This window comes from Symphalangus syndactylus, chromosome 19, assembly GCF_028878055.3.
Source record: "Symphalangus syndactylus isolate Jambi chromosome 19, NHGRI_mSymSyn1-v2.1_pri, whole genome shotgun sequence".
NCBI classification, from domain to species: Eukaryota; Metazoa; Chordata; class Mammalia; order Primates; family Hylobatidae; genus Symphalangus; species Symphalangus syndactylus.
In genome coordinates, this window is record NC_072434.2 from 70583048 (window position 1) to 70608812 (window position 25765).

The following is a 25765-nucleotide window of genomic DNA, read 5'->3' on the forward strand; positions in this document are numbered from 1 at the left end:
CACTGCAACCTTCACCTCCCGGGTTCAAGTGATTCTCCTGCCTCAGGCCTCCCAAGTAGCTGGGATTACAAGCGCCCACCACCACGCCTGGCTAATTTTTTATATTTTTAGTAGAGACGGGGTTTCATCATGTTGGCCAGGTTGGTCTCGAACTCCTGACCTCAGGTGATTCACCCACCTCGGCCTCCCAAAGTGCAGGGATTAGAGGTGTGAGCCACTGCACCTGGCCAAATATGATCATTTTCTAAGAAGAAAATGGCATGGGAAAGGTTAGAAAGTTTGCCTTAGAAGATGGTGAGACAGTCCTATTAAAAGCTGGGGGAAGAGAATTCAAGCTTCAGAAAGAACAGATGCAATGATACTAAGGCAGTGGAGGACTTGATGGACCAGGGGTGGCTGGTCTGCAGCACAGTGCTGAGAGGAAAGAGGGGTAATGCCAGGGCCTACACATGTAGAATTTAACCAAGAGCAGTGGGAGGCCACTGAATGGATTTAAGCAAGAATTCGACCTAATCTGATTTATATTCTATAATCTAATCTGTGTCTGCTTGGTAGTAAATAGAATACAGAGGTGCAGGAATGGAAAGAGAAAGGTCATACAGAAAGTTACTGTTGAAGGCCAGGTAAGAGATGAGAAAAGGAGTAGGTCATTCTTATAAGCATTTCAGAGCAGGACCAATAGACTGGCTATGGGGGTGAAAGAAAAAGAGGCTCAAGGAGGCTGTCTGTACTTTTTGGTTTGAGTTGAGTAAATGGTAGTGCTATTTACTGGACAAGCCTGAGGGAAAGGACAGTTTTAGACACACAGTGTGGATCCAAAGTCTCAGGATAAATGATCCATATTTTTCTTTTCTTTTGTTTGAGATGGAGTCTTGCTCTGTCGCCCAGACTGGAGTGCAGTGGCGCAATCTCTGCTCACTGCAACCTCCGCCTCCTGGGGTTCAAGCAATTCTCCTACCTCAGCCTCCCAAATAGCTGGGACTACAGGTGTGAGCCACCACGCCTGGCTAATTTTTGTATTTTTAGTAGAGATGGGGTTTCGCCATGTTGGCCAAGGTGGTCTCCAACTCCTGACCTCAAGTGATCTGCCCACCTCGGCCTCCCAAAGTGCTGGTATTACAGGTGTGAGCCACCGAGCCTGGCCAATCCATATTTTTCAACAAAGTACAAATACAGAGAAAGAATCTGTAGATTATAAGAGGTTTAAGAGGCACATCAATCATCTATTTGACTCCTATAATACACACTAAATTATCTACAGATGAAATAATGTAGGCTGGGATTTGCTTCAAAATAATTCAAATGGGGGAGGTAGAAGTGAGTAGAGTATAGAGGCAACCCAATATTGGTCATGAGTCGGTAATTTCTGAAGATGAATACAAGGGGTTCATTGTTTTATTCTATTTTTCTGCATGATAATTTCCATGGAACTGGATGAGATCACCTAATAAAAAGGTACGGCAAATGATCAGGAACAGTAGAAAAAATAGACAAGACCACCATTACCTCAGAGTTATATTCTTTGGGGAGGAAATGGACAATAAGCAAGGGAACAAATGATAGATGTAAATCAATGTGATAAAAAGGTGATGTGAAATCAATGTGATAAAGTGTGCATGGAGATAGGATTAGAGTGACCAGAATCATCTCCATGAGGCAGTAATCTTTGCAGTTGATTGACAGGAGCCAAGCAGATACGAATAGCATTGCTTTTAAAATCCCTTCCATTCTACTTTTCTACTTATAAACAAATCTAAATTCATGGCCATAAGTACTCTATTCTAGGGAAAATATTTTAACTTAAAAGCTTTTACTCCCATCCTCCCCATTTCTTTTTTAACTGCGAATGTTGAGGTCATTATTAGCCCAAGAATTCATGTTTGTTTGTTTGTTTTTGTTTGTTTGTTTTTTTTGAGATGGAGTCTCACTGTTGACCAGGCTGAAGTGCAGTGGCAAAATCTCGGCTCACTGCAACCTCCACCTCCCAAATTCAAGCAATCCTCCCACTTCAGCCTCCCAAGTAGCTAGGATTACAGGCGTGTGCCACGATGGCCAATTTTTATTTTTAGTAGAAACAGGGTTTCTCCAGGTTGGCCAGGTTGGTCTCAAACTCCTGATCTCAAGTGATCCACCCACCTCGGCCTCCCAAAGTGCTGGAATTACAGACGTGAGCCACTGTGCTGGGCCTGAGTTCTAGTAAAGCCAATTCAGGACTGACCCATAGGGCCCTGTGAGAATCTCTTCTTGCTCTGGCAGCTCTCCTCCCCCATTATCTAGACTCTACAGTTCACCTCTCTCCTTAGCTATAGTTTTTGCCAATCTTGGGGCTCCAAAGTCCCTCTTTCTTTACCCCCTGCTGGTGCTACTTCCCTGTGCAAAGCAGTGCTTCCAGAGATCATAAGCCCCATGAGGGCAGGAACACTGCTTGTGTTATTCACTGCTGCATTACCAGCACCCCTGAATTGTGCTGAGCAGAGTTGGCACTCAATATTCATTCAGTGAGAAAACTTCTGAAGCCACTAGGAGGGTAACCAGTCACCTCTCCAGGTGCTTAAATACTTGAACCTACTAGAAAGAATTTGTGGCCTAACTTCATAGATAAATATTATTATTCCCATTTCACAAATGGACAGCTGAGTTAGTTCAAATAATCTAAGATCATAACTACTCTACCTAAAATGGTCTGACCCTTGGTTAGAAATATTTTTTAAAGCCAAGAAGTAGAAGCTATTGAAAAATCCAGCATACAAAGAGAACATTACCCATGTCATTTAACATTTCTTGAAGACATGATGCATTTAACTAAGCAGAACAGCCTTCCTGGATAAATCCAACAATAAATATTTCGGTTTCCTGAAAACAAAACAAAAAACAAGCAAAGTAACTCATCTTGGCTTGAATTATAGGAAATTCTTTGCTGGCAGCTCGGCCCAAGCTGATTGCATATGTGCTTTTAGGATAGGATTAGAGATTGCATGTGTTCTGCACAGCAACCACTGACACTTAACATTCATGAAATAATAATGAAACGGGAGGCCTGGATTTCTGTTTGTTTGTTTCTCCTAGGTCTCTTCCTCACTTAAGTGACCTTGGACAAATCCATTTCTTCCCTGCTATCTGATTTCCATGTATCTGTTTCGGGATAATGTTTATCACTAAGATGCTTTGTGAGATCTTCAGATTACAAATAGTTACTGCCCTTCATTTATGAAATTTTCCTCCTTCACTACCCTACGGGATATTTGCATGCCCCTTCTATTGAAAACCTTTACACACAGTTGTGAAGCGTCAATACCATCTAGAGACGGTTCAGAGGTTCCAAAGCCAATCAACTGACAAGTCGTGAGGATAACTTGGGCCATGAAAAGTCCGTTTCCTATGCTACTGAGAATTGGAAAACAGGTATATGTACTAATTCCCAAACCATGTTTGCCTTCTTTCTGCCGTTTTCAGCCTCTTCTAAACTATGCAGAAGCTGCGGACATTTGACTATCTATATTCGGCAATTCCTTTCCAAAGCAATCCTACCGAAAACATCACACGGCCCCCACGGGCGGGCAGGACAAGCCACCGGGCCCTGGTGCAGGAGCTGCGCGCTCCACACATTGTTTAGAGGCCGACGCGACACAGCCATCTTGCGTCGGGGGCCCGGGCCCGGGCCCGGGAGGAGAGCGAGCCCCGTCCCCTGATCCCGGAGGCCGACACCGGCGAGGGGCTGCCCTGCACGCAGGCGACCGGCCCAGGAGTCTTAGCGGATCAAGTTGTCTGCGGCGGACTCGGGCCGGTCCCGCAGGACCCGGCCGCACTTGGCCGAGCGCGCAGGCGGGAAGGAGGCCGTCGGTCCGCCCCTCCCGCTGCCGCAGCGGCCCGGTCCGACAGCGGGCGCGGGACGCTGGATTCCTATTTGCCAGCTTCCTGCTGGGGAGCGTTTTCCAATGGGGCGCGGCGACCCGGCCGACCGCGTCCTCCTCCCCCACTGCCGCCCGGGTCTCCTCGGGGGCGCGCGCCGGGGCCTGCGCGGGGGCAGCCCCTCCCTCTCCTCCCCGCCGCGGCCCGAGACGCCCGCAGGCCGGGCGTTCACCCGCCGCGCCTCCGCCCGCCTTTCCCTCCCCCCACTTCCCTCCGGGCGCCCCAAACCCGGGCTTCGGGGGTTCGACGCCGTGCGCACACGGAGCGGGATGGGAGTGCAAACCGGGGGCGGGGGCTGGCCGGGTGCGGGCGGCAGTCTCGGCGGGAGCCGGCGGCCCCTCAGCGTGTCTTTTGTGTTTGTACACACACGGCGCGAGGCGGCCTGGAGGAGGGAGCGAGCGGCGCGCGGGGGAGGGGCGAGCGCGCGCCAGCAAACGGGCGCGCGGGGGGAGGGGCGGGGGCGGGGCGCGAGAGGGGCTGTGGGGGCGGGGCCGAGCCTTCCCTCCATTGTGTGTGATTGGCTGGCGTGCGGCGCGGGGGCGGGGCGGCGTGTGTTGGGGGATAGCCTCGGTGTCAGCCATCTTTCAATTGTGTTCGCAGCCGCCGCCGCGCCGCCGTCGCTCTCCAACGCCAGCGCCGCCTCTCGCTCGCCGAGCTCCAGCCGAAGGAGAAGGGGGGTAAGTTTCCCCGTCTGCCCGCTTCCCCGAAACCGAGCCCCGATTGCCGTCAGCCCCGAGCCGGGCCCTGGTGGTGCCAGGAGGGGACCCGTAGCCCCTCCGGCTTAGCCCACAAACTTTTTGGCCCAGAAATGGAGATGAGGAGCGAGTTTCCCTGTTCCCTCTGGCGGCGGCGGCTCCCCCGTCTCTCGCCGCCTCAGCCCAACAGCAGCAACCGCCGCGGCGCAGAGCCTGCTCTCCCTCCTCCTCCCTGCGCCCCTGGCTCCTCTTTCTTCGGTGAAATCCCGCCCGCCGCCCCTTCCCCGGACCCCAAACCTTCACCACGACCCGCGCGGGCCTCTTAACTACCGCCCCCGGGCCCCAGCCCCCAGTTTTCGAGCGGGAAAGGGGTGGAAATCGCCGCCGCTTCGCACCCTGGGGTAACTCGCTTTTTGCTGCCTCCCCACAGTTGTTGCTAAGCTTCACCATCTTGTCTCTCTTCTCTGGTCACCGACCATATTTTTTCCCCCGTTTCTCTCTTCCCCATTTCAAAAAAGCAAGAATTTTTAAAAGAGGGACATTTTTTTCCCTTTTTTGGAGAAGCGGAAACTTGATGCATTTGAAATGCAAAAAAAACTTTTGCATTTTGGAGGGCGGCACGTGGCAGGGGATAGGGGTATTTTCGAGCGATTTGGTGTTTTGTCTCTTTGGAACGGAATCGGATACGTTTTGCGATTGTTTCCATTTTGTTCTGGTCTGGGAGCCGAGTTGGTTCCTGCTCGAGGCGCTGGGAGCGAGGCGGGCAGGTTGGGGGACCCTGTGCCGAGGGACCTGGAGGAGGCAAAACCAAAAGTTTATGTGGTGCTTGGGGTGGACCGGTTGGCGGATGTCGTGCGTTAATTAAAGCCTGGGTGCGGGGCACTTTTTATTTCACTGCGAAGCCTGTGAGGACTGGACGCGAGGACGGGGCTTTGTAGAATGCTCGCTGGTGGTAGCTGTTGTTCCTCTCTTGCTTTTTCGAGACGCCTTTTTGTCAACATAACTGTAACGATGCAAAACCAAAAATATTTTCAGATATTCACAGCAATCCATCAACAGTCAGACGGGGGGGGCAGCCAAAGTGGGGGGGAGTAAGACCTTTTTTTGCTGTAATTTGACTCGACCTTCCAGTGGTTTGTGGCTTCGTTCTTTTGACTTGTTTGTGGATGGAATGTTTACAGACATTTCTAATTACTGCTTTAATTAAATAAATTGGATCAAAGGCTCTTCGAGGTATTTTTGTTTTGCCGTTTGTCGCTCAGAATTGGCATTTTGAGAGGTGATTGATATTGCTAACAATTTTCTAGTACTCCAGTTTGTTTCAAGAAGAGATTTTGGGTAGACGTAATCTTCACCCTTTCAAATTATATAACAATACGAACATTATTTTTTATACTAATCATAATTTCCAGATATGGGGAGGGGGTGATCGTGGCAGGAAAAGTTGTATGTTTAGTAGTTGCATATGGTGATTTTTGATTTTTCAATGCTGGTAGGTAAGTAAGGAGGTCTCTGTACCATGGCTCGTACAAAGCAGACTGCCCGCAAATCGACCGGTGGTAAAGCACCCAGGAAGCAACTGGCTACAAAAGCCGCTCGCAAGAGTGCGCCCTCTACTGGAGGGGTGAAGAAACCTCATCGTTACAGGTATTAAAAAACAGGAAAAAAATGGGACAAAGTCTCTCTTGTATGTATCCATGTAATTTAACAAAAAGATGGATAACAGGAAAACTCTTTGCTTTAGAAAAACTTTTTTTCATTTGAACACTTAACTACTGTTTAAATATATGTACTGTATGATCACTTATATATAAAGTTAAGTATTGGGTTTTATTGAAAACGTTTAACTTTGAAGCCATAATCTGACCTAGAGGTCTAAGGAGACCTCGTATATCACTGATAATGTTAATGGGATATATTGACATTTTAGTTAACTATTAGTAATTCTTTAAAAATAGTTAAGTGTTGCTTTCTTGAATGCACTTTTGAGGATATCTTTCCTAGCTTATGGCAAAATAATAATTTAATCGAGATTGAGTGTTTTATAAAGTTCCTACCCCGTCATTTACTTGATTAGCTTATTTCCTTCTGTATTAGCTCTTGATTGTGAACTACCTGAGCCACTGTGTTGTTAAGGGCATCTGCCATTAGAGGGCAGAAGTTGCCCAGACTTAGCCTCCGCAAATACTACGATTAACCTAAAATAAAAGCTCATACAGTGGAAGAAATAAGTCAGAATGAGAGGTAAATTTCTTGCTGACAATTACTTAGTTAAAAAAAAAAAAAAAACTTTTCCACGTGGAAGGAACACTGCACAATCGGGTGTATTCAAATTTAATAATTAATGAGGGATGAACTGTAGTCAGGGTAGAGTTATTCTGGGAAATAGAACTTAAATGCCACAAGCAGATTTTTAAATGAAGTTCATTGGGTTGTGTTGGTCATCTTTAAGGGAAGATAATAGAGGGTGTAGGGAAAGAGAGTGGTGCTAAATTGAGAGGAGCCAACTTCTTTATTAGCCTGACAGCTAGTACCTTCCCAAGGTTTATATAAATGAATAACTTTTTAAAATGAAAATAAAACAGGGCTTTGGTAAACTTCTTGCTAAGAATGCATCTTAATTTCATGCTTTTTGCTTTCAGGGTATTGTTACTCTTACTAGATTTGAATGTTTACATCTTAAGTTGATTAGTGAAATTTGATACTGAAGCTGAAGAATTGTTGGGTGGCTTATTTTTTGAAAAATTACTGCATTTCTTAGAAGCTGCCCACTTACCTTTTTGTGCTATTTATGTTTTTGGTAACAGTTTCTTTATTAATTTTTTAAAGGCCTGGTACTGTGGCGCTCCGTGAAATTAGACGTTATCAAAAGTCCACTGAACTTCTGATTCGCAAACTTCCCTTCCAGCGTCTGGTGCGAGAAATTGCTCAGGACTTTAAAACAGATCTGCGCTTCCAGAGCGCAGCTATCGGTGCTTTGCAGGTAAAATGGTGGGTGGGAAGACTCAGAGAGTTTGTATTCCTGTTGTGTACCAAGAACAGTTCCAAATTGTTGCATATGCTTATATCATTTAATCACATGCCTGTCAGGTAGTTGATATTGTTATTTCACTGTTGAGACTTCAGAAAGGTTAAATTGCTCAAGGTCATACACATAGAAAATGGCAAAACCATAATTTGAACCTATTTGATTCCAAGGCTTAGTGCACATTCCATTATACCATTTACAATTTTGAAAAATTGCACTAAAAACAATATTTAAAGAAAATCCTCTGGTTTGGTTTATGGATGCTGCAGGACATTAAGAAGAACTTGAGACTAGAGGTCTGTATTTGTAGTAACAATTTCAAACAGCAGTGCCTAGAATAAAAGAAATGTCTCTTCAGGTCCTGAAGAAACATATAGGTAGAGAGAGCTTAATGCCTAGGATGGGAATAGGCAGTATTAAAGAATTATGCATTAAGATGTAAAAGGAGCAGTGAGGGGAGGATAGGATTGGATTGGCAAGATGAGGGGAACGGTGCTTAAAGGTGATACTGGACGTGTAAAGGGACCGGGATTTGCCTTCTGGTTTCCTAAAGGGGATTAGGGATTGCCACTTAAATGTGGAGCATATTGAATTTAATCTTAATGTCTAGCATGTCAGGATTTAGAGAAATACTGTTCTAGAGATATTTATGTATTTTAGATATTTGTGGTTTAAGTTAAGACCAAAACTTGAAATTCCTACAAGATACTTGATAAAGGTATGTAGACTTCATTAACATCAATCACTTAAGTAACCTAGTTTATATTGTGTGGTTGGATTCTTTAGATGCAAGTATCCCAGAATACAGTAAAGCTACCACCTCCATCAGAAGCATGCAGTTGGGGGTCGTTAAAAATGCTGATTGCTAGGCACCATTGGAGACCTGAATCAATCTGGGGGTGGGGAGGGAGCATCCAGAATCTAAGTACACTCCATTGGAGGATTTTCCAGGCTGCTGTTGCTGTGCCCGGCTTTTGCTTTATGTGTGAGAAAGATATGATAGGTGGATTCCACCCTGAAGTGTAATTGGTCGAGCTGTTTCTATGGTTAGTCTAAACTTCATTTGATTGGTGAATTCCAGGAGTAGGCATCCATTAAATTCTCAGTGAGTTGCTGAAATTTCAACTACTAAAATCTTCCGTGCTTTTACTTAAAACTTTATTTTCTGTTTTAATAGCCAATTATCTTCAGTTCTTATTTATTACTAAATACAGAAATGTTACTAAGATTCGTAAGCATTGGTACAAAGCTGCTAATATTTTCTAGTTAGAACTGTGCTTAAAGAACACAATACCATACTTGAAAAGTGTAGCATTTTTAGCTTGAATGTCAATAACGTAGCCTTTTAAATTGAATTTACTGAACAATCTGGGTAAAAGACTCATCTTTCTAAAATTGTTCACATGTAAACTTCCATTGTTACTATTACATATTTGTCAAGTGTGGTTGTATTGGTTTTAAGCAAAATGTTCACCTCTTTTGTCCACAGTTCTCTTAGTGTTAGATAGCTCTTTATTGGAAAGAGTGATCTTTGTTAAGCTTTTGTGTTTTCTGTTTGCTTTTTTATGCATATATTTTAGTTAACTTAAAGATACAGAGAGTGGGCCGGGCGCTGTGACTCACGCCTGTAATCCCAACACTTTGGGAGGCTGAGGTGGGTAGATCACCTGAGGTCAGGAGTTCCAGACCAGCCTGGCCAACCTGGTGAAACCCCTTCTCTACTAAAAATACAAAAAATTAGCTGGGCGTGGTGGCGAGCGCCTATAATCCCAGCTACTAGGGAGGCTGAGGCAGGAGAATCGCTTGAACCCAGAAAGCAGAGGTTGCAGTGAGCCAAGATGGTGCCATTGCACTCCAGCCTGGGCAACAAGAGCAAAACTCTGTCTCAAAAAAAAAAAAAGATAACAGAGGGAGAATTTGTTGATGGAATAGGATAATAGAAGATCGCAATTGAAGTAGAAATCCAAAGGTCCTTTGTTTTTGGCCTTAGAATTACACACTTTACAACTAAAGGATAGCAGGCAGTCCAGTGAGAATGGTAGAGGAGAAGTTAGTCTCAGTTTGCCATGGATAATCAAGAATTTACTTACTTAAAATGTAGTCTTTGCCTTTAATGTCTGAGAACTTGAACTCAAATATTCTTATGTTAAGTGGACAGTGTTGCTTTGAAATGGTAGAGGCAGACATTGAATATACTCAAAATGTCCTAAACTGATATTTTCTTGTGGTTCTTTTTTTTCTTTGCCATTAACTCAAAATTAATTCATAGGTCATAAATTAGTGTAGCAGTCTTTAATTCCCATTACAGCCTTCATGTTTTAAGGGACTTTGGGCTACTTGTAATAGAATTGGCAACGTATGGGTCATGGTCAGATCCTCTCTAGGAGTTGAATCTCCTCTCAGAGCTGACCAGACACAACCCTTATAAACTAGTAGCCAGGTTCTAAGACAGCAGTGAGAGCCCCAGCTACCACATGCGACATCTCTGAAAGGCCACCAGAACCATGGTACCTGATGGTTTGCCCGCATAGTAGCTTGTACCACATTTTACAAAAGCATTCTAGCTTTCTGTAATCCTGAGGTGCCAGGTTAAGCAAAATTAAACTGTTTTCTTTCCTGATATAATAGCTGATATGCTGTCTTAGAACCTGGCTACTAGTTTTCTTTCCTCCTAAGGAAGCTACAATACGCCATTTTTTCCAGGATTTCTACCCACTTCTAGAATATCTTACGAACGAATCTTGGAATATTAAGGACTTTTGCTTTTAATACCTGTGGAATAGGTAAGATGCGAGGGACTAATTGCATAGAATAGAAACATTTTTTAAAACTAGCAAATAATGAAAATCTACTTGAGGGCAAGGCATTTTGAGTATTAAATGAGATTTCTATTATCAGGTAACTTAAGGGCACCAAAAAATGGCTGATAATGCAAGGTCATTGTGAGTGCCAAGGAACTAGGAGTTCAGGGTTGCGTGCACTGGCAACAGGAGCAAGAGACAAGTATGCAATTTTCTCCTTCGTGGAATAGTCTGGAGCTGGGCCATAAAGGGTAGATAAGTAAGACTTAGTTGTTAATAACAAATGCTGGAGAAACACACGTGAAAATAGTTTAATTTGAATGAAAGAAACTTGTAGAAGAGTAGTGATAGGGCTAAAAAGGATGAAGCTATAAAGGTGAATGTACCTTTTTTTTTTTTTTTTTTTTTTTGAGACAGAGTCACACTCTGTCGCCTAGGCTGGAGTACAGTGGCGCAATCTCGGCTTACTGCAGCCTCCGCCTCCCGGGTTCAAGCAATTCTCCTATCTCAGCCTCCCAAGTAGCTGGGACTACAGGCACATGCCACCACACCCAGCTACATTTTGTATTTTTAGTAGAGACAAGGTTTCTCCGTGTTGGTCAGTCTAGTCTCAACTCCTGACCTCAGGTGATCTGCCTGCCTCGGCCTCCCAAAGTGCTGGGATTACAGGCGTGAGCCACCACGGCGCCTGGGCTGGAATTTTTTTTATTAGAATAAAAATAGGAACTATAAGACCGTTTTATCCCTTAATATATCTTCAGCAGAGAAATGACTTTTCTTTATAGAAAAGGAGAGAGAGAGCCAACTAAGCTATCATTTCATGCTCCAGATCCAAAATTGTTGGATTTATGATTATTTTTTTAAATGGTAATTTCTCCATTTCAAAATGAGTAAGCAGGCCGGGCATGGCGGCTCACACCTGTAATCCCAGCACTTCGGGAGGCTGAGGTGGGCAGATCACCTGAAGTTAGGAGTTCAAGACCAGCCTGGCCAACATGGTGAAACCCCGTCTCTACTAAAAATACAGAATTAGCTGGACGTGATGGTGCATGCCTGTAATCCCAGCTACTTGGGAGGCTGAGGCAGGAGAATTGCCTGAGCCCGGGAGGTGGAGGTTGCAGTGAGCCAAGATTATAACACTGCACTCCAGCCAGGGCTACAGAGCAAGACTCAAATCTCAAAAAAACAAAAAGAGTAAGCAGATGTTTTGGCTTAGACTAAAAGATTCTTCAGCTTTTCAGACAGCTATAAGTATACTAACAATTTGAGTTATGAGTTAATTCTAAGTGGAAACGTCCCTTTTTCCTCTTCACAAGTTAAGTGTCAATGAGTGCTTCATACACTGTCATTTTTGAGTGATAGTAGGAATAAGATGACTTGAAAGGATCTTACAGTCAAATGGGAAAAACCAGAGAGATCGATATTAGTACTAGAGGGGAACAAATGCTGTTACAAATTGGGGTACATAGAGGAAGGTACTTGGTAGAGGACAGGGGCACGTCTCTGGGGCATAGATCAAAGTATATAAATAAGGAACTGCCGGGCCAGTCACAGTGGCTCACTCCTGTAATCCCAGCACTTTGGGAGGCCTAGGCGGGCGGATCTCGAGGTTAGGAGATCGAGACAATCCTAGCTAACACGATGAAACCCCATCTCTACCGAAAATAACAAAAATTAGCCAGGCGTGGTGGTGGGCTCCTGTAGCCCCAGCTACTGTGGAGGCTGAGGCAGGAGAATGGCATAAACCCAGGAGGCGGAGCTTGCAGTGAGCTGAGATCTCGCCACTGGACTCCAGCCTGGGCAACAAAGAGAGACTCCGTCTCAAAATAAGGAACTGCCGGGTGCAGTGGCTCATGCCTATAATCCCAGCTCCTTGGGAGGCCAAGGTGGGTGGATCACGAGGTCAGGAGTTCGAGACCAGCCTGACCAACATGGTGAAACCCCTTCTCTACTAAAAATAAAAAAAGTAGCCAGGCATGGTGGTGCGTACCTGTAGTCCCAGCTACTCGGGAGGCTGAGGCAGGAGAATCGCTTGAATCTGGGAGGCGGAGGTTGCAGTGAGCCAAGATAGTGCCATTGTACTCCAGCCTGGGCGACAGAGCAAGACTCCATCTCAAAAAGAAGGAAAGAAAGAAAGAAATATGTAACTAACTTGTGATATGTTCTGGAATCAAAAGTACTCTTATGATAAAACAGGTATGAAAGGGAACGTAGATGAGAAGCATGTGATAAAAAACCACTTGTTCACCATATTATACTACTGGACAAGGCAGAGGTTCACATACTGTGTGAATGGGATTCAGAGTGAGGAGGAGACTAGGCTGGGATGGGGTATTTGGATTGGACATGATTCCATTTATAAGAATGAGAGTGTTAAATTGGATTTCTTGCTGTATTTGTGACATTTCAGTTTATTAGAAATCATGTTACCATTAGAAAAATTAAAGTTTCCTAGTAACAAAGTAATTTGATTTGTGTAACATGGTAAAAGATTTACTGACTTAAGCTTTTGGTTTTTTTCATAAGCTGCTTTTGAGCTTTGTCCCACAGGTTGTAAAATGTAAGCATTTGGTAAAATTGTCAGCATCTTGCCCAGTCATTTTTTTAAAGGGTTCAAAAACCTTTTTGTTTTAATTCATATAGTTGGGTCTTAACTATTGGAAATAACACCATCAATAATTTTTTCTTCATTCCTTTTGCAGGAGGCAAGTGAGGCCTATCTGGTTGGCCTTTTTGAAGACACCAACCTGTGTGCTATCCATGCCAAACGTGTAACAATTATGCCAAAAGACATCCAGCTAGCACGCCGCATACGTGGAGAACGTGCTTAAGAATCCACTATGATGGGAAACATTTCATTCTCAAAAAAAAAAAAAAAAAAATTCTCTTCTTCCTGTTATTGGTAGTTCTGAACGTTAGATATTTTTTTTCCATGGGGTCAAAAGGTACCTAAGTATATGATTGAGAGTGGAAAAATAGGGGACAGAAATCAGGTATTGGCAGTTTTTCCATTTTCATTTGTGTGTGAATTTTTAATATAAATGCGGAGACGTAAAGCATTAATGCAAGTTAAAATGTTTCAGTGAACAAGTTTCAGCGGTTCAACTTTATAATAATTATAAATAAACCTGTTAAATTTTTCTGGACAATGCCAGCATTTGGATTTTTTTAAAACAAGTAAATTTCTTATTGACGGCAACTAAATGGTGTTTGTAGCATTTTTATCATACAGTAGATTCCATCCATTCACTATACTTTTCTAACTGAGTTGTCCTACATGCAAGTACATGTTTTTAATGTTGTCTGTCTTCTGTGCTGTTCCTGTAAGTTTGCTATTAAAATACATTAAACTATATCTGCTTTTGGTCTTTATTATAGCCTTGCCCTACTATTATATTCAAAATAATTATTAAGTCCTTTAATAGTCAGTTTATATCTGAGACATAAGACTTATTGAGAGATGAGGAAAGTATAGACTTGGTGGCAAAAGGAAACTGGCTTTATTTCTAGTTTTTAGAAGCTTGCCACTACTCAATGGTCTTAACTCTTTGGATATGTTGTCTTCTGAACCAATAATTCGAAAAGCTAATCAACAGAATCACCTGGAAATAGTGGAATCTGTAAGTAGATTGAACTTTCATGAATGTTTAATAACAAATGAGAGTGTGTAACAGTATTTAGCTCAAAAATTAATGCATTCAAGATCTGGCTATTTTAAGATGCTCTGTATTAGTTAACCCTGAATTTATTCAAGCACTAATAGTTAATTCTTAGCCTTGTTTTGTTTAATGTTGGTACAATTAATGTGAAATGAGGATCATTAAAGCTTCTAAGACTTTTTAACACATCCCATTAGTTGTAACGTTTGAGTGTTTGAAACTGCCCTAGAAGTGATATGAAATGTTAATAACTATGCCAAGAATAGACGCATGTCAATAAGATAACAACATTGGGCTTGCATTCTTACTGCTCTTAAAAATTCAGCCGTAACTTAATCTTTTGACTATAGGTGACTATAAAATTCTTTAATGGGAGAATTATTTTAAGAGCCTGATTTTGTTAGCATGCATCCTAGTTTTCAGTGTGATCTTTTGCATATACTTCTACAGGGAAGTACTGGTAACACTTGGTACTTTCTCAATATAAGTTACTAAAAGCCAGTTGTAGTTGAATGTTCTCTGTTCAGTCCAGTTTTTCAGTGCAAAAGACCAAATGGCCTTTTCATGAAAAACACTTCAGAAGAAAAAGGTGTCTCCAGTAAGGGAGGAAGTTAATGTTACCTGCTGGAATCTGATAAAGACCAGTTATTTACAAGTAGACGATACAGTCCTTTGAGTTCTTGGAATCCTAAAATCTCGAAAAGTTTTAGTGCTCTAAAAGTACATTTTTTTGTTGCCCCATGAAGTGGTTGTTAACAATTCTTTTTTTAAACAAAATTTCAATTTGTTTAAACAAATATTTAGTACTATGTGCTCACTGTCCAGGTATAATACAGTAAATTGTACATTATAAAATGAGCCAGATAGAAAAATAGAAAAAAGTACAAAGATAAACTTGGCCCTCAATGTATGTACACAAATGTCTGATCAATTTATTGAATTGTCTCATACAATGCTATGTTAATATTGAGCATGTATTATATATTCCTAATTTACCAGGACCTGACAAATACGCATAGTAGTTTTGAGCTCACGGCTATCCTTTGACTCAGGTGTAAGTGGATCTGCCAGCTCTTTAATACCTGGGTTAATGCTCAGTAACTGTTAGGTTCATAATCCTCTTTCCTATGATGCTTCAGAGCTGCTATATGGCAGTCCCCCCAGAAAAAAAACCTAGAGTGAATTGGAATTCGGCCCAAAATGTATGGAGACTAGCTAGAATTACCACTGTTTCAGCTTTTCAATAGCAAAGTAAATAGCCAATAAACACCTTTTAAGATTCCAGAAAAGTTCACTAAAGTCTAAGTTAACACATGAAAAACCCCAGAAAATTAAAGATGAAATTTTCAGGTAAATGTCTTAGGAAAATCGGGAATACTATGGAAGAATCTTGAGGAATTTGAACATCCTCTTTAAGCAAATGGTGGGAATCTCAGCTATTACAAATAGGTGAGTGCTTGAACAATGCCCAAGCTCTTGCCCTTTCTTGACAGTCCAGAATCTTTAAGAGGAAATACATTCAAATTTGCAAATACATCGAGGGCCTGCTAAATGCTGAGGATGCAAAAGTATGCCCCAACTCAAAATTTAATTCTCAACAACTATGACGTGGGTACTATTTTATGCCCTATTTTACAGGTAAAGAAACGGCAAATGAAGGAGGTAGACTTTGTCCCCAGGTAGGCTAAATCGAAGGCCATTCTCTTAAGTGATACATAGAATAAATTAGAGCAGTTAATTTTGCCAGGGATTGTAGAAGTTGAAGTCTTGGCAGTAGTAGAAGCAAATGGGGGTTGGGAGGGAAGACAAAATTAGGATTGAGGGTGATATTTTAGAAATCATAAGAAGCCTGTATGCAGTCAAAACCATGCTGCTCATCACCTGCTCAGTCATAACTTACCCCCTTTAATTCCACTCCTATTACCTATTCCTTTAGGCTCTTCCTCCAAAGGGGCATCCAGAACTTTTCACTCCCCACTTCTACTGCCCTAATCCAAGCTGCTATTTTTGCTATTTTCTTTTTTCTTTTCTTTTCTTTTTTTTTTGAGACGGCGTTTCGCTCTGTTGCCCAGGCTGGAGTGCAATAATGTGATCTTGGCTCACTGAAACCTCCGCCTCCCGAGTTCAAGCAATTCTCCTGTCTAAGCCTCCCAAGTAGCTGGGATTACAGGCGCCCATCACCATGCCCAGCTAATTTTTCTGTATTTTTAGTAGAGACAGGGTTTCACCATATTGGTCAGGCTGTCTTGAACTCCTGACCTCAGGTGATCCACCCACTACAGCCTCCCAGAGTGCTGGGATTACAGGCGTGAGCCACTGCGCCCGGCCATTTATCTACTATTTTATTGACTGCTCCCATTAGAATGCTACAAGAACGGGGGTTTGCCTTATCCCATTATAGCCCCCATGCTGATATATAGTAAATCTGAATAAAAATCTGTTGAATTAATGCTAGAATGAATGAACTCACCTCCATGTCAACATTAAGCTTCTGTAACCTTAATATATGGTAACTTATTTTGAGGATTAAATGCAAGTAGATACAAAAACACAAGGCCTGGCCGGGTGAGGTGGCTCACACCTGTAATCCCAGCACTTTGGGAGGCCAAGATGGGAAGATCACTTGAGGTCAGGAGTTCAAGACCAGCTTAGGCAACATGGTGAAACCCAGTCTCGACTAAAAATACGAAAATTAGCTGGGCATGGTGGTGCGTGCCTGTAATTCCAGCTACTCAGGAGGCTGAGGTGGGAGAATCACTTGAACCTAGGAAGTAGAGGTTGCAGTGAGCCTAGATCTCACCACTGCGCTCCAGCCTGGGCCACAGAGCGAGACTCTATCTCAAAAAAAAAAAAAAAAAAGCCAGACACAATAGTAAGTGAACTAGAATCTAAAATTCTCATAAGGCAAGCCAACATACGTACTGTTCCTTGCAGAATTGTAGGGCAAAACCTGGTTTCAAACTTACCTTTCCAAGTAGCATCCCTACTGAATAGGTATGATTCTTATGCTAGTGAATATTAGTCTCAAAGTGAAATAGATCCTGCAGGAGCTGGATTTTATGGAAAAAAGTGAAATAGGACTAGGTGGGTTACAACTTTATCATGATAGCAAATAAATCAGTAACAACATAAGTGGTGAAACTAGTTAAGAGGCATTCTCAAAGTCATTATGAATACTTTTTTTTTTCTTTTTAACCACTAGCTACTTGGGAGGCTGAGGCAAGAGAATTGCATGAACCCGGGAGGTGGAGGTTACAGTGAGCCGAGATCGCGCCACTGCACTCCAGCCTGGGCAACAAGAGTGAAACTCCGTCTCAAAAATATTGAGCCACCACATCCGGCTAATTTTGTGTTTTTGTAGAAATGGGGTTTCACCATGTTGGCCAGGCTGGTCTCTAACTCCTGACCTCAGGTGATCCACCTGCTTCAGTCTCCCAAAGTGCTGGGCTTACAGGCCTGAGCCACGGAGCCTGGCCTGGAAATTATTTTTTTAAGGAAATAATTATTTGCAGTGTAGCTCCACAGTTAAGAGTTCAGGCTCTGAGCTGGGTGTGGTGACTCACGCCTGTAAGAGGCTGAGGCAGGAAGGTCACTTGAGGCCAGAAGATTGAGACCAGCCTGGGCAACATAGTGAGACTCTGTCTCTACAAAAAAAATTTAAAATAACCAGATATGGTAGCACCCACCTGTGGTCCCAACTATTCAGGAGGCTGAGGTGGGAAGATCATTTGGGCCCAGGAGGTTGAGACTGCAGTGAACCATGATTGTGCTACTTGCACTCCAGCTTGGGCAAGAGATACTTTGTCTTCAAAAAACAACAGTGGCTAAACTGCCTCTGTACTAGCCGAGTGACCTCGGGCAAATCACCCAGTCCCCCTATGCCTCGTTCATTCATTCATTCATTCAGTATTTATGGAGTACCTTCTATGTACCAGACACTGTTGTGGGGACACAGAAATGAACAAAGTTACATATTGTTATGGAGCTACATTGTAGTGGGAAAAAAAACAATAAAGATGAAGTAAATGCAGAGTCTCCTTGACTTAGGATAGGGCCATGTTCCAGTAAACTGACTGTAAGTTGAAAATACCCTAAATCAACAATGCATTTAATACACCTAACTTACCCAACATCACAGCCTAGCCTAGCCTACTTTAAATATTCTCAGAATGGCCAGTCATGTTGGCTCACGCCTGTAGTCCCAGCATTTTGAGAGGCTGAGATGGGCAGATCACTTGAGGTCAGGAGTTCAAGACCAGCCCGGCCAACATAGTGAAACCCTGTTTCTACTAAAAATATAAAAATTAGGCTGGGCGCGGTGGCTCACCCCTATAATCCTAGCACTTTGGGAGGCCGAGGTGGGTGGATCGCCTGAGGTCAGGAGTTTGATACCAGCCTGGCCAACATAGCGAAACCCCATCTCTACTAAAAATACAAAAATTAGCTGGGCATAATGGCACACGCCTGTAATCCCAGCTACTCAGGAGGTTGAGGAAAGAGAATCACTTGAACCCAGGAGGTGGAGGTTGCAGTGAGCCGAGATTGCACTACTGCACTCCAGCTTGCGCAACAGGAACAAGACTCCATCTCAAAACAAAACAAAAATTAGCTGGGCGTGGTGGCACGTGCCTGTAATCCCAGTCACTTGGAAGGCTGAGGCAGGAGAATCGCTTGAACTCGGAAAGTGGAGGTTGCAGTGAGCTGAGATCTTACCACTGCACTCCAGCCTGGGTGACAGAGTGAGACTCAGTCTCAAAAAAAAAAATGTGCTCAGAACACTTAACGTTAGCCTACAGTTGGGCAAAACCATCTAACAGCCTTTTTGTTTTTTGTTTGTTGTTGTTGTTGTTGTTTTTGAGATGGAGTCTTGCTCTGTAACCCAGGCTGGAGTGCAATCGCACAATCTTGGCTCACTGCAACCACCACCTCCTGGGTTCAAGCAATTCTCCTGCCTCAGCCTCCTGAGTAGCTGGGACTATAGGCGCATGCCACCACGCCCAGCTAATTTTTGTGGGTTTTTTTTAGTAGGGATGAGGTTTCACCATGTTGACCAGGCTGGTCTTGAACTCCTGACCTTGTGATTCACCTGCCTCGGCCTCCCAAAGTGCTGGGATTATGGGCGTGGGCCACCGCGCCCGGCCTATTTTTTAAATAAAATGTTGAAGAGTTCATGAATACTAAACAAAGTGACAAACAATGGTTGTATGGATACTCCAAGGACAGTTTCTATTGAATGTGTGTCACTTTTGCATCATCGTAAAGTTGAAAAATTGTACGTCGAACCATCATAATTTGGGGCCATCTGTACATAGTTTATCAGATAGTGGTAAGTGCTAAAAAGAAAAAAAGTGTGGATAACAAGTGTTGTGGACTCGGGGGGGAGATGTTGGAAGTTAGCGTAGCCATGGGAGGCATCACTGAGGTATCTTTCAAGTCAAGTCTTGAAGAAAATGAGACAGCAAGCCACACAGATTTGAGAGAAGAGTATTTCAGGTCCTATTAGGGGTCCCATTGGAGGAGCCAGCCTGGTATGTTCTAGGAACAACAGGGAGGTGAGCATGCCACAGGAGAGCAAATGAGCAGAGAAGCACGGTGGGAAACCAGAGATGTAATGGGAGCCAGAGCATGTAGCACTTTATAGGTCTTGCAAGGACACTGAGTGAGATGGGAAACCTCTGGAGAGTTTTGAGCAGAAGGATAAAATGGTCTGACTAATGTTTTAACAAAATCACTCCAGCTGCTGTCTGGAGAATAGACTGAAGGCAATAAGGGTAGAGCAGAAAGGAAAACCAATTAAGCTATTGCAGTAACCTAAGTGCGACATGATATAGCGGCTTGGACTTGGGTGGTGGCAGTGGAGGTGTGCAAAGTGGCATTCTGGATATTTTACAATGATAGAAGGATGGCTAGGACTTAATGGATGTAGGCATGAGAAAAAAAAGGCGGGGGAGGGGGGGCGGTTAATGGGGCCAGGGTTTTGACCTGAGCAACCGCATGAAGTTGCTATTGCTTGACATAGGGAAGACTGAGGGAACAGGTTTGGGAAATATAAGGAGCTCGGTTTTGGACGTGTTAAGATTGAGATGCTTAATTAGACTTTTTAGTGATTTCAGGTAGACTATTGGATATGAACCTGGGGTTTAGGAAAGAGGTTTGGGCTGGAGATATAAATTTGGAAGTCATCAGCATGGTCTTAAAACTAGCTGAGATCACCAAGGAAGTAGGTGCTGATAGAAATTAGAGAGGAAAGCCGGGCGCGGTGGCTCACGCCTGTAATCCCAGAAGTTTGGGAGGCCGAGGTGGGTGGATCACGAGGTCAGGAGATTGAGACGATCCTGGCTAACAAGGTAAAACCCCGTCTCTACTAAAAATACAAAAAATTAGCTGGGCATCGTGGCGGGCGCCTGTAGTCCCAGCTACTGGGGAGGCTGAGGCAGGAGAATGGTGTGAACCCGGGAGGCGGAGCTTGCAGTAAGCCAGAGATCGCGCCACTGCACTCCAGCCTGGGCAACAGAGCGAGACTCCATCTCAAAAAAAAAAAAAAAAAGAAAGAAAAAAAAATAGAGAGGAGCACCAAGGAATGAGGAACTCAACATTTAGAGTTTAGGGAATGAGTGACAGCTCCAAAGAAGACTGAGAAGAAATAGGCAGAGAGGAAGAAAGTCAGACATATGTGATCAACTGGAATTCAAAAGAAGAAAGTGCTCCAATGAGGACAAAGTGATCTACGGTGTCAAATACCACTAAGTCAAGGGGAGTGTGAGGTCTGAGAATTGACCATTGAATTTGTAGAGGTCATTGGTGATCCTAATAACAGTTTTGATGAAATAGAGGGAACAAAACCTGATTAGAGTGAATTCAAGAGAAATTAGGCTTTAATCAAACGATGAAACTTCATGTCATCAAAAAGGAGACAAACTGACATCATACTGAGGATGCAACGTCACCCAAACTTTTAGCCAAAATGTTTAAACTGAATATAATAAGGATAAAGAAACAACCTGATAAATCCAAAGTGTAAGACATTGGGCCGGGCATGGTGGCTCATGCCTGTAATCCCAGTAATTTGGGAGGCCGAGGCAGATGGATCACCTGAGGTCAGGAGTTCAAGAGCAGCCTGGCCAATGTGGTGAAACCCAGTCTCTACTAAAAATACAAAAAATTAGCCAGGCATGGTGGTGTGCGCCTGTAGTCCCAGCTATTCCAGAGGCTGAGGCACAAAAATCACTTGAACCCAGGAGGCAGAGGTTGCAGTGAGCTAAGATTGTGCCACTGCACTCCAGCCTCTGTGACAGAGCAAGATTCCATCTCAAAAAAAAAAAAAAAATTTAGCCAGGCAGGGTGGCACACGCCTGTAATCCCAGCTACTCGGGAAGCTGAGGCAGGAGAATTGCTTGAACCTGGGAGGTGAAGGTTGCAGTGAGCTGAGATCACACCATTGCACTCTAGCCTGGGTGACAGAGCAAGACTCTGTCTCAAAAAAAAAAAAAAAAACGGCTGGGCGTGGTGGCTCACGCCTGTAATCCCAGCACTTTAGGAGGCTGAGGCAGGTGGATCACATCAGGAGATCGAGACCATCCTGGCTAATATGGTGAAACCCCGTCTCTACTAAAAATACAAAAATTAGCTGGGCGTGGTGGTGGGCGCCTGTAGTCCCAGCTCCTCGGGAGGCTGAGACAGGAGAATGGCGTGAACCCGGGAGATGGAGGTTGCAGTGAGCTGAGTTCGTGCCACTGCACTCCAGCCTGGGAGACAGAGCGAGACTCCGTCTCAAAAAAAAAAAAAAAGTAAGACATTGTACAAAGCAACTTGCCTAAACTCCAAAAAAAAGAAAAAAATGTCAGCCAGGTACAGTAGCTCACACCTGTAATCCCAGCACTTCTGAAAGCTGAGGTGGGTGGGTCACCTGAGGTCAGGAGTTCGAGACCAGCCCGACCAACATGGAGAAACCCTGTCTCTACTAAAAATACAAAATTAGCCAGGGGTGGTGGTGCATGCCTTTAATCCCAGCTACTCAGGAGGCTGAGGCGGGAGAATTGCTTGAACCCAGGAGGCGGAGGTTGCGGTAAGCTGAGACTGCACCATTGCACTCCAGCCCAGGCAACAAGAGTGAAACTCTGTCTCAATTAAAAAAAAAAAAAAAGTCAATTTCATGAAACAAGGCAGGGGAACTGTTCTAGATTAAAGGTGATTTAAGAGACATGACAATTAATTGCATATTAATCAATCCTTCATTGGATTCTAGGTTGTTGTTTTTTTTCTGAGAGCCCAGTGTGTGTAAGAGTCTGCATTTTTTTAAACATTAAAAGGAAATTATTGATGAGATTTTAATAAGCACTGTATATTAAATAACATATCACTCTCAAATTAATTGAATGTATAATAATAACAGTATTATAATTGTAAAGAGAATGCCCTTGTTCTTTGAGGTAGATGCTGAAGGGGTAAAGGGTCATAATGGCTGCAGTTTAAAATATATTTAGAGGTCAGGCACAGTGGCTCCTGCCTGTAATCTCAACACTTTGGAAAGCCAAGGCGGGTAGATTGTTTAAGTCCAGGCATTTGAGAACAGCCTGGGCAACATAGTGAGACCCACCTCTACAAAAAATGCAAAAATTAGCCGGGCATCGTGGCATATAACTGTGGTCCCAGGTACTTGGGAGGCTAAGGCAGGACAATCCCTTGAACCTAGCCTAGAAGCCAGAAGCTGCAGTGAGCTGAGGTCATGCCACTGCACTCCAGCCTGAGCAACAGAATGAGACCCTGTCTCAAAAAGAAAGGGCTGGCCAGGTGCGGTGGCTCACGCCTGTAATCCCAGCACTTTGGGAGGCCGAGGCAGATGGATCACCTGAGGTCAGGAGTTGGAGGCCAGCCTGACCAACATGGTGAAACCCCGTCTCTACTAAAAAACACAAAAATTAGCCAGGCGTGGTGGCACACACCTGTAATCCCAGCTACTTAGGAGGCTGAGGCTTCAACCTGAGAGGAGGTTGCAGTGAGCTGAGATCATGCCACAGCACTCCAGCCTGGGTGACAAAGCAAGACTCCGTCTCAAAAAAAGAAAGCAAGAAAATAAAGAAAGTAAGGGAGAGAGAGAAGGAAGAAAGAAAGAAAGAGAGAGAGAGAGAAAGAAGAAAGGAAGGAAGGAAAGAAGAAAGAAAGAAGGAAAGAAAGAAAAAGAAAGAAAGAAAGAAAAGAAAGAAAGAAAGAAAAAAAAGAAAGAAAGAAAGAAAAGAAAGAAAGAAAGAAAGAAAGAAAGAAAAAAAAGAAAGAAAGAAAGAAAGAAAGAAAGAAAGAAAGAAAGAAAGAAAGAAAGAAAGAGAAAGAAAGAAAGGAGGACGAAGGGAGGGGGGGAGGGAGGGAAGGAAGGAAGGAAGGACAGAAAGAAGGAGCGAGCCAGGTGCAGTGGCTCATGTCTGTAATCCAAACACTTTGGGAGGCCAAGACCAGTGGGGCCAGGAGTTTAAGACCAGATTGGCCAACATGGCAAAACCCCACCTATACAAAAAATACAGAAAACAACAACAACAAAAAGAACAAAAAAGCTAGGCATTGTGGTGCATGCCTGTAGTCCCAGCTACTTGGGAGGCTGAGGTAGGAGGATGGCTTGAGCCTGGGAGTCGGAGGCTGCAGTGAGCCAAGATCACACCACTGCACTCCAGCCTAGGTGACAGAATGAGACCCCATCTCAAAAAGAAAAAAAAAAAAAAAAAAAGGAAAGGAAGCAAGGAAGATTTCAAAACAAGCAGTTAGGGGAAATGCTTTTTAAAAGAGAACTGGCGGTGGCTCACGCTTGTAATCCCAGCACTCTGGGAGGCTGAGGCGCGCGGATCACGAGGTCAGGAGATCAAGACCATCCTGGCTAACACAGTGAAACCCCGTCTATACTAAAAATACAAAAAGTTAGCCGGGTGTGGCAGCAGGCGCCTGTAGTCCCAGCTACTCGGGAGGCTGAGGCAGGAGAATGGCGTGAACCTGGGAGGTGGAGCTTGCAGTGAGCCGAGATCGCACCACTGCACTCCAGCCTGGGCGACAGATCGAGACTCCGTCTCAAAAAAAAAAAAAAAAAAAGAGAATTGGATGAGGCCGGGCGAGGTGGCTCACGCTTGTAATCCCAGCACTTTGGGAGGCCAAAGTGGGTGGATCACCTGAGGTTAGGAGTTCCAGACCAGCCTGGCCAACATGGCAAGACCCCGTCTCTACTAAAAATACAAAAATTAGCCCGGTGTGGTGGCAGGCGCCTGTAATCCCTGCTACTCAGGAGGCTGAGACAGAAGAATCGCTTGAACCAAGGATGTGGAGGTTGCAGTGAGCGGAAATTGTGCCACCGCACTCCAGCCTGGGCAACAAGAGTGAGACTCTGTCTCAGAAAAAAAAAAAAAAGGAGAAAAGGAGAGAAATGGGCAGTAACTAAAGAAGAACGTGGAAGCTCAAGAGGCCTTTTTTTTTCTTTCCAACTTTTAGGTTCAGGGGTGCATGCATAGGCTTGTTACATAGGTAAGTTTCGTGTCTTGGGTTTAATGTACAGACAACTTTGTCACCCAGGTAATCAGCATAATACCTGATAGGTAGTTTTTCTTTTTCTCTTTCTTTTCTTTTTTTTTTTAAATCCAGGGACTCACTCTGTTACCCAGACTGGGGTGTAGTGGTATGATCACTGCTCACTGCAGCCTCAACCTCATGGGCTCAAGGGTTCCTCTCGCCTCAGCCTCTCGAGTAGCTGGGGCTACAGGCATGCACCATGGCACTCAGCTAATTTTTAAAATTTTTTTGTAGAGACAAGGTTTCACCATGTTGCCCAGGGTGGTCTCAGACTCTAGGCTCAAGCAACCCTTCCCACCTCAGCCTCTTAAAGTGCTAGGATTGCAGGCATGAGCCACCGTGCCCAGCTCCGATAGGTAGTTTTTTAATACTCACCTTCTTCCCACCCTCCACCCTCAAGTAGTTTCTAGTATCTATTTTTCCCTTCTTTGTGTCCATGTGTACTCCAATTTTAGCTCCCACTTATAAGTGAGAACATGCAGTATTTGGTGTTCTGTTCCTTCGTTAATTTACTTAGAACAATGGCCTCCAACTCCATCCATGTTGCCACAAAGGACAGGACTTTGTTCTTCTTTATGGTTGTCTAGTATTCCATGGTGTATATGTACCACATCTTATTTATCCAGTCCACTGTTGATAGGTGGCATCTGGGCTGATTCCATGTCTTTGCTATTATGAATAGTGCTATGATTAACATATGCATGCATGTATCTTTATGGTAGAGTGATCTATATTCCTTTGTGTATATACCCAGTAATGGGATCACTGGGCTGAATAGTAGTTCTATTTTAAGTCTTTGAGAAATCTCCAGACTGCTTTCCACAGTAGCTGAACTAATTTACATCCTACCTGCAGTGTATAAGTGTTCCCTTTCCTTTGAAACCTCCACAGCATGTTACTTTTTGACTTAATTTTTTTATTCACTGGATGTGGCAACAATAGGATGACTTTTTTTTTTTTTTTTTTGAGACAGGGTTTCCCTCTCTCCCCCAGGCTGGAGTGCAGTGGCACCATCTTGGCTCACTGCAGCCTCGACCTTCTGGATTCAAGAGATCCTCCTGCCTCAGCCCACCAAATAGCTGGGATTACAGGTGCACACCATCATGACTGGCTATTATTTTTATTTTTCTA

At 43.8% G+C, this 25765-nt stretch overlaps 1 protein-coding gene across 1 annotated transcript; it reads left to right on the top strand.

Annotated features, from left to right (window-relative positions):
- The first annotated feature begins 4442 nt into the window (after positions 1–4442).
- On the top strand, positions 4443–13788 carry H3-3A (H3.3 histone A). The gene is made up of 4 exons (XM_055234333.2): positions 4443–4586; positions 6101–6251; positions 7434–7587; positions 13136–13788. Exons 2-4 carry the CDS (start codon positions 6124–6126, stop codon positions 13262–13264), a joined length of 411 nt encoding a protein of 136 aa, XP_055090308.1. The 5' UTR covers positions 4443–4586; positions 6101–6123; the 3' UTR covers positions 13265–13788.
- The last annotated feature ends 11977 nt before the right edge of the window (positions 13789–25765 follow it).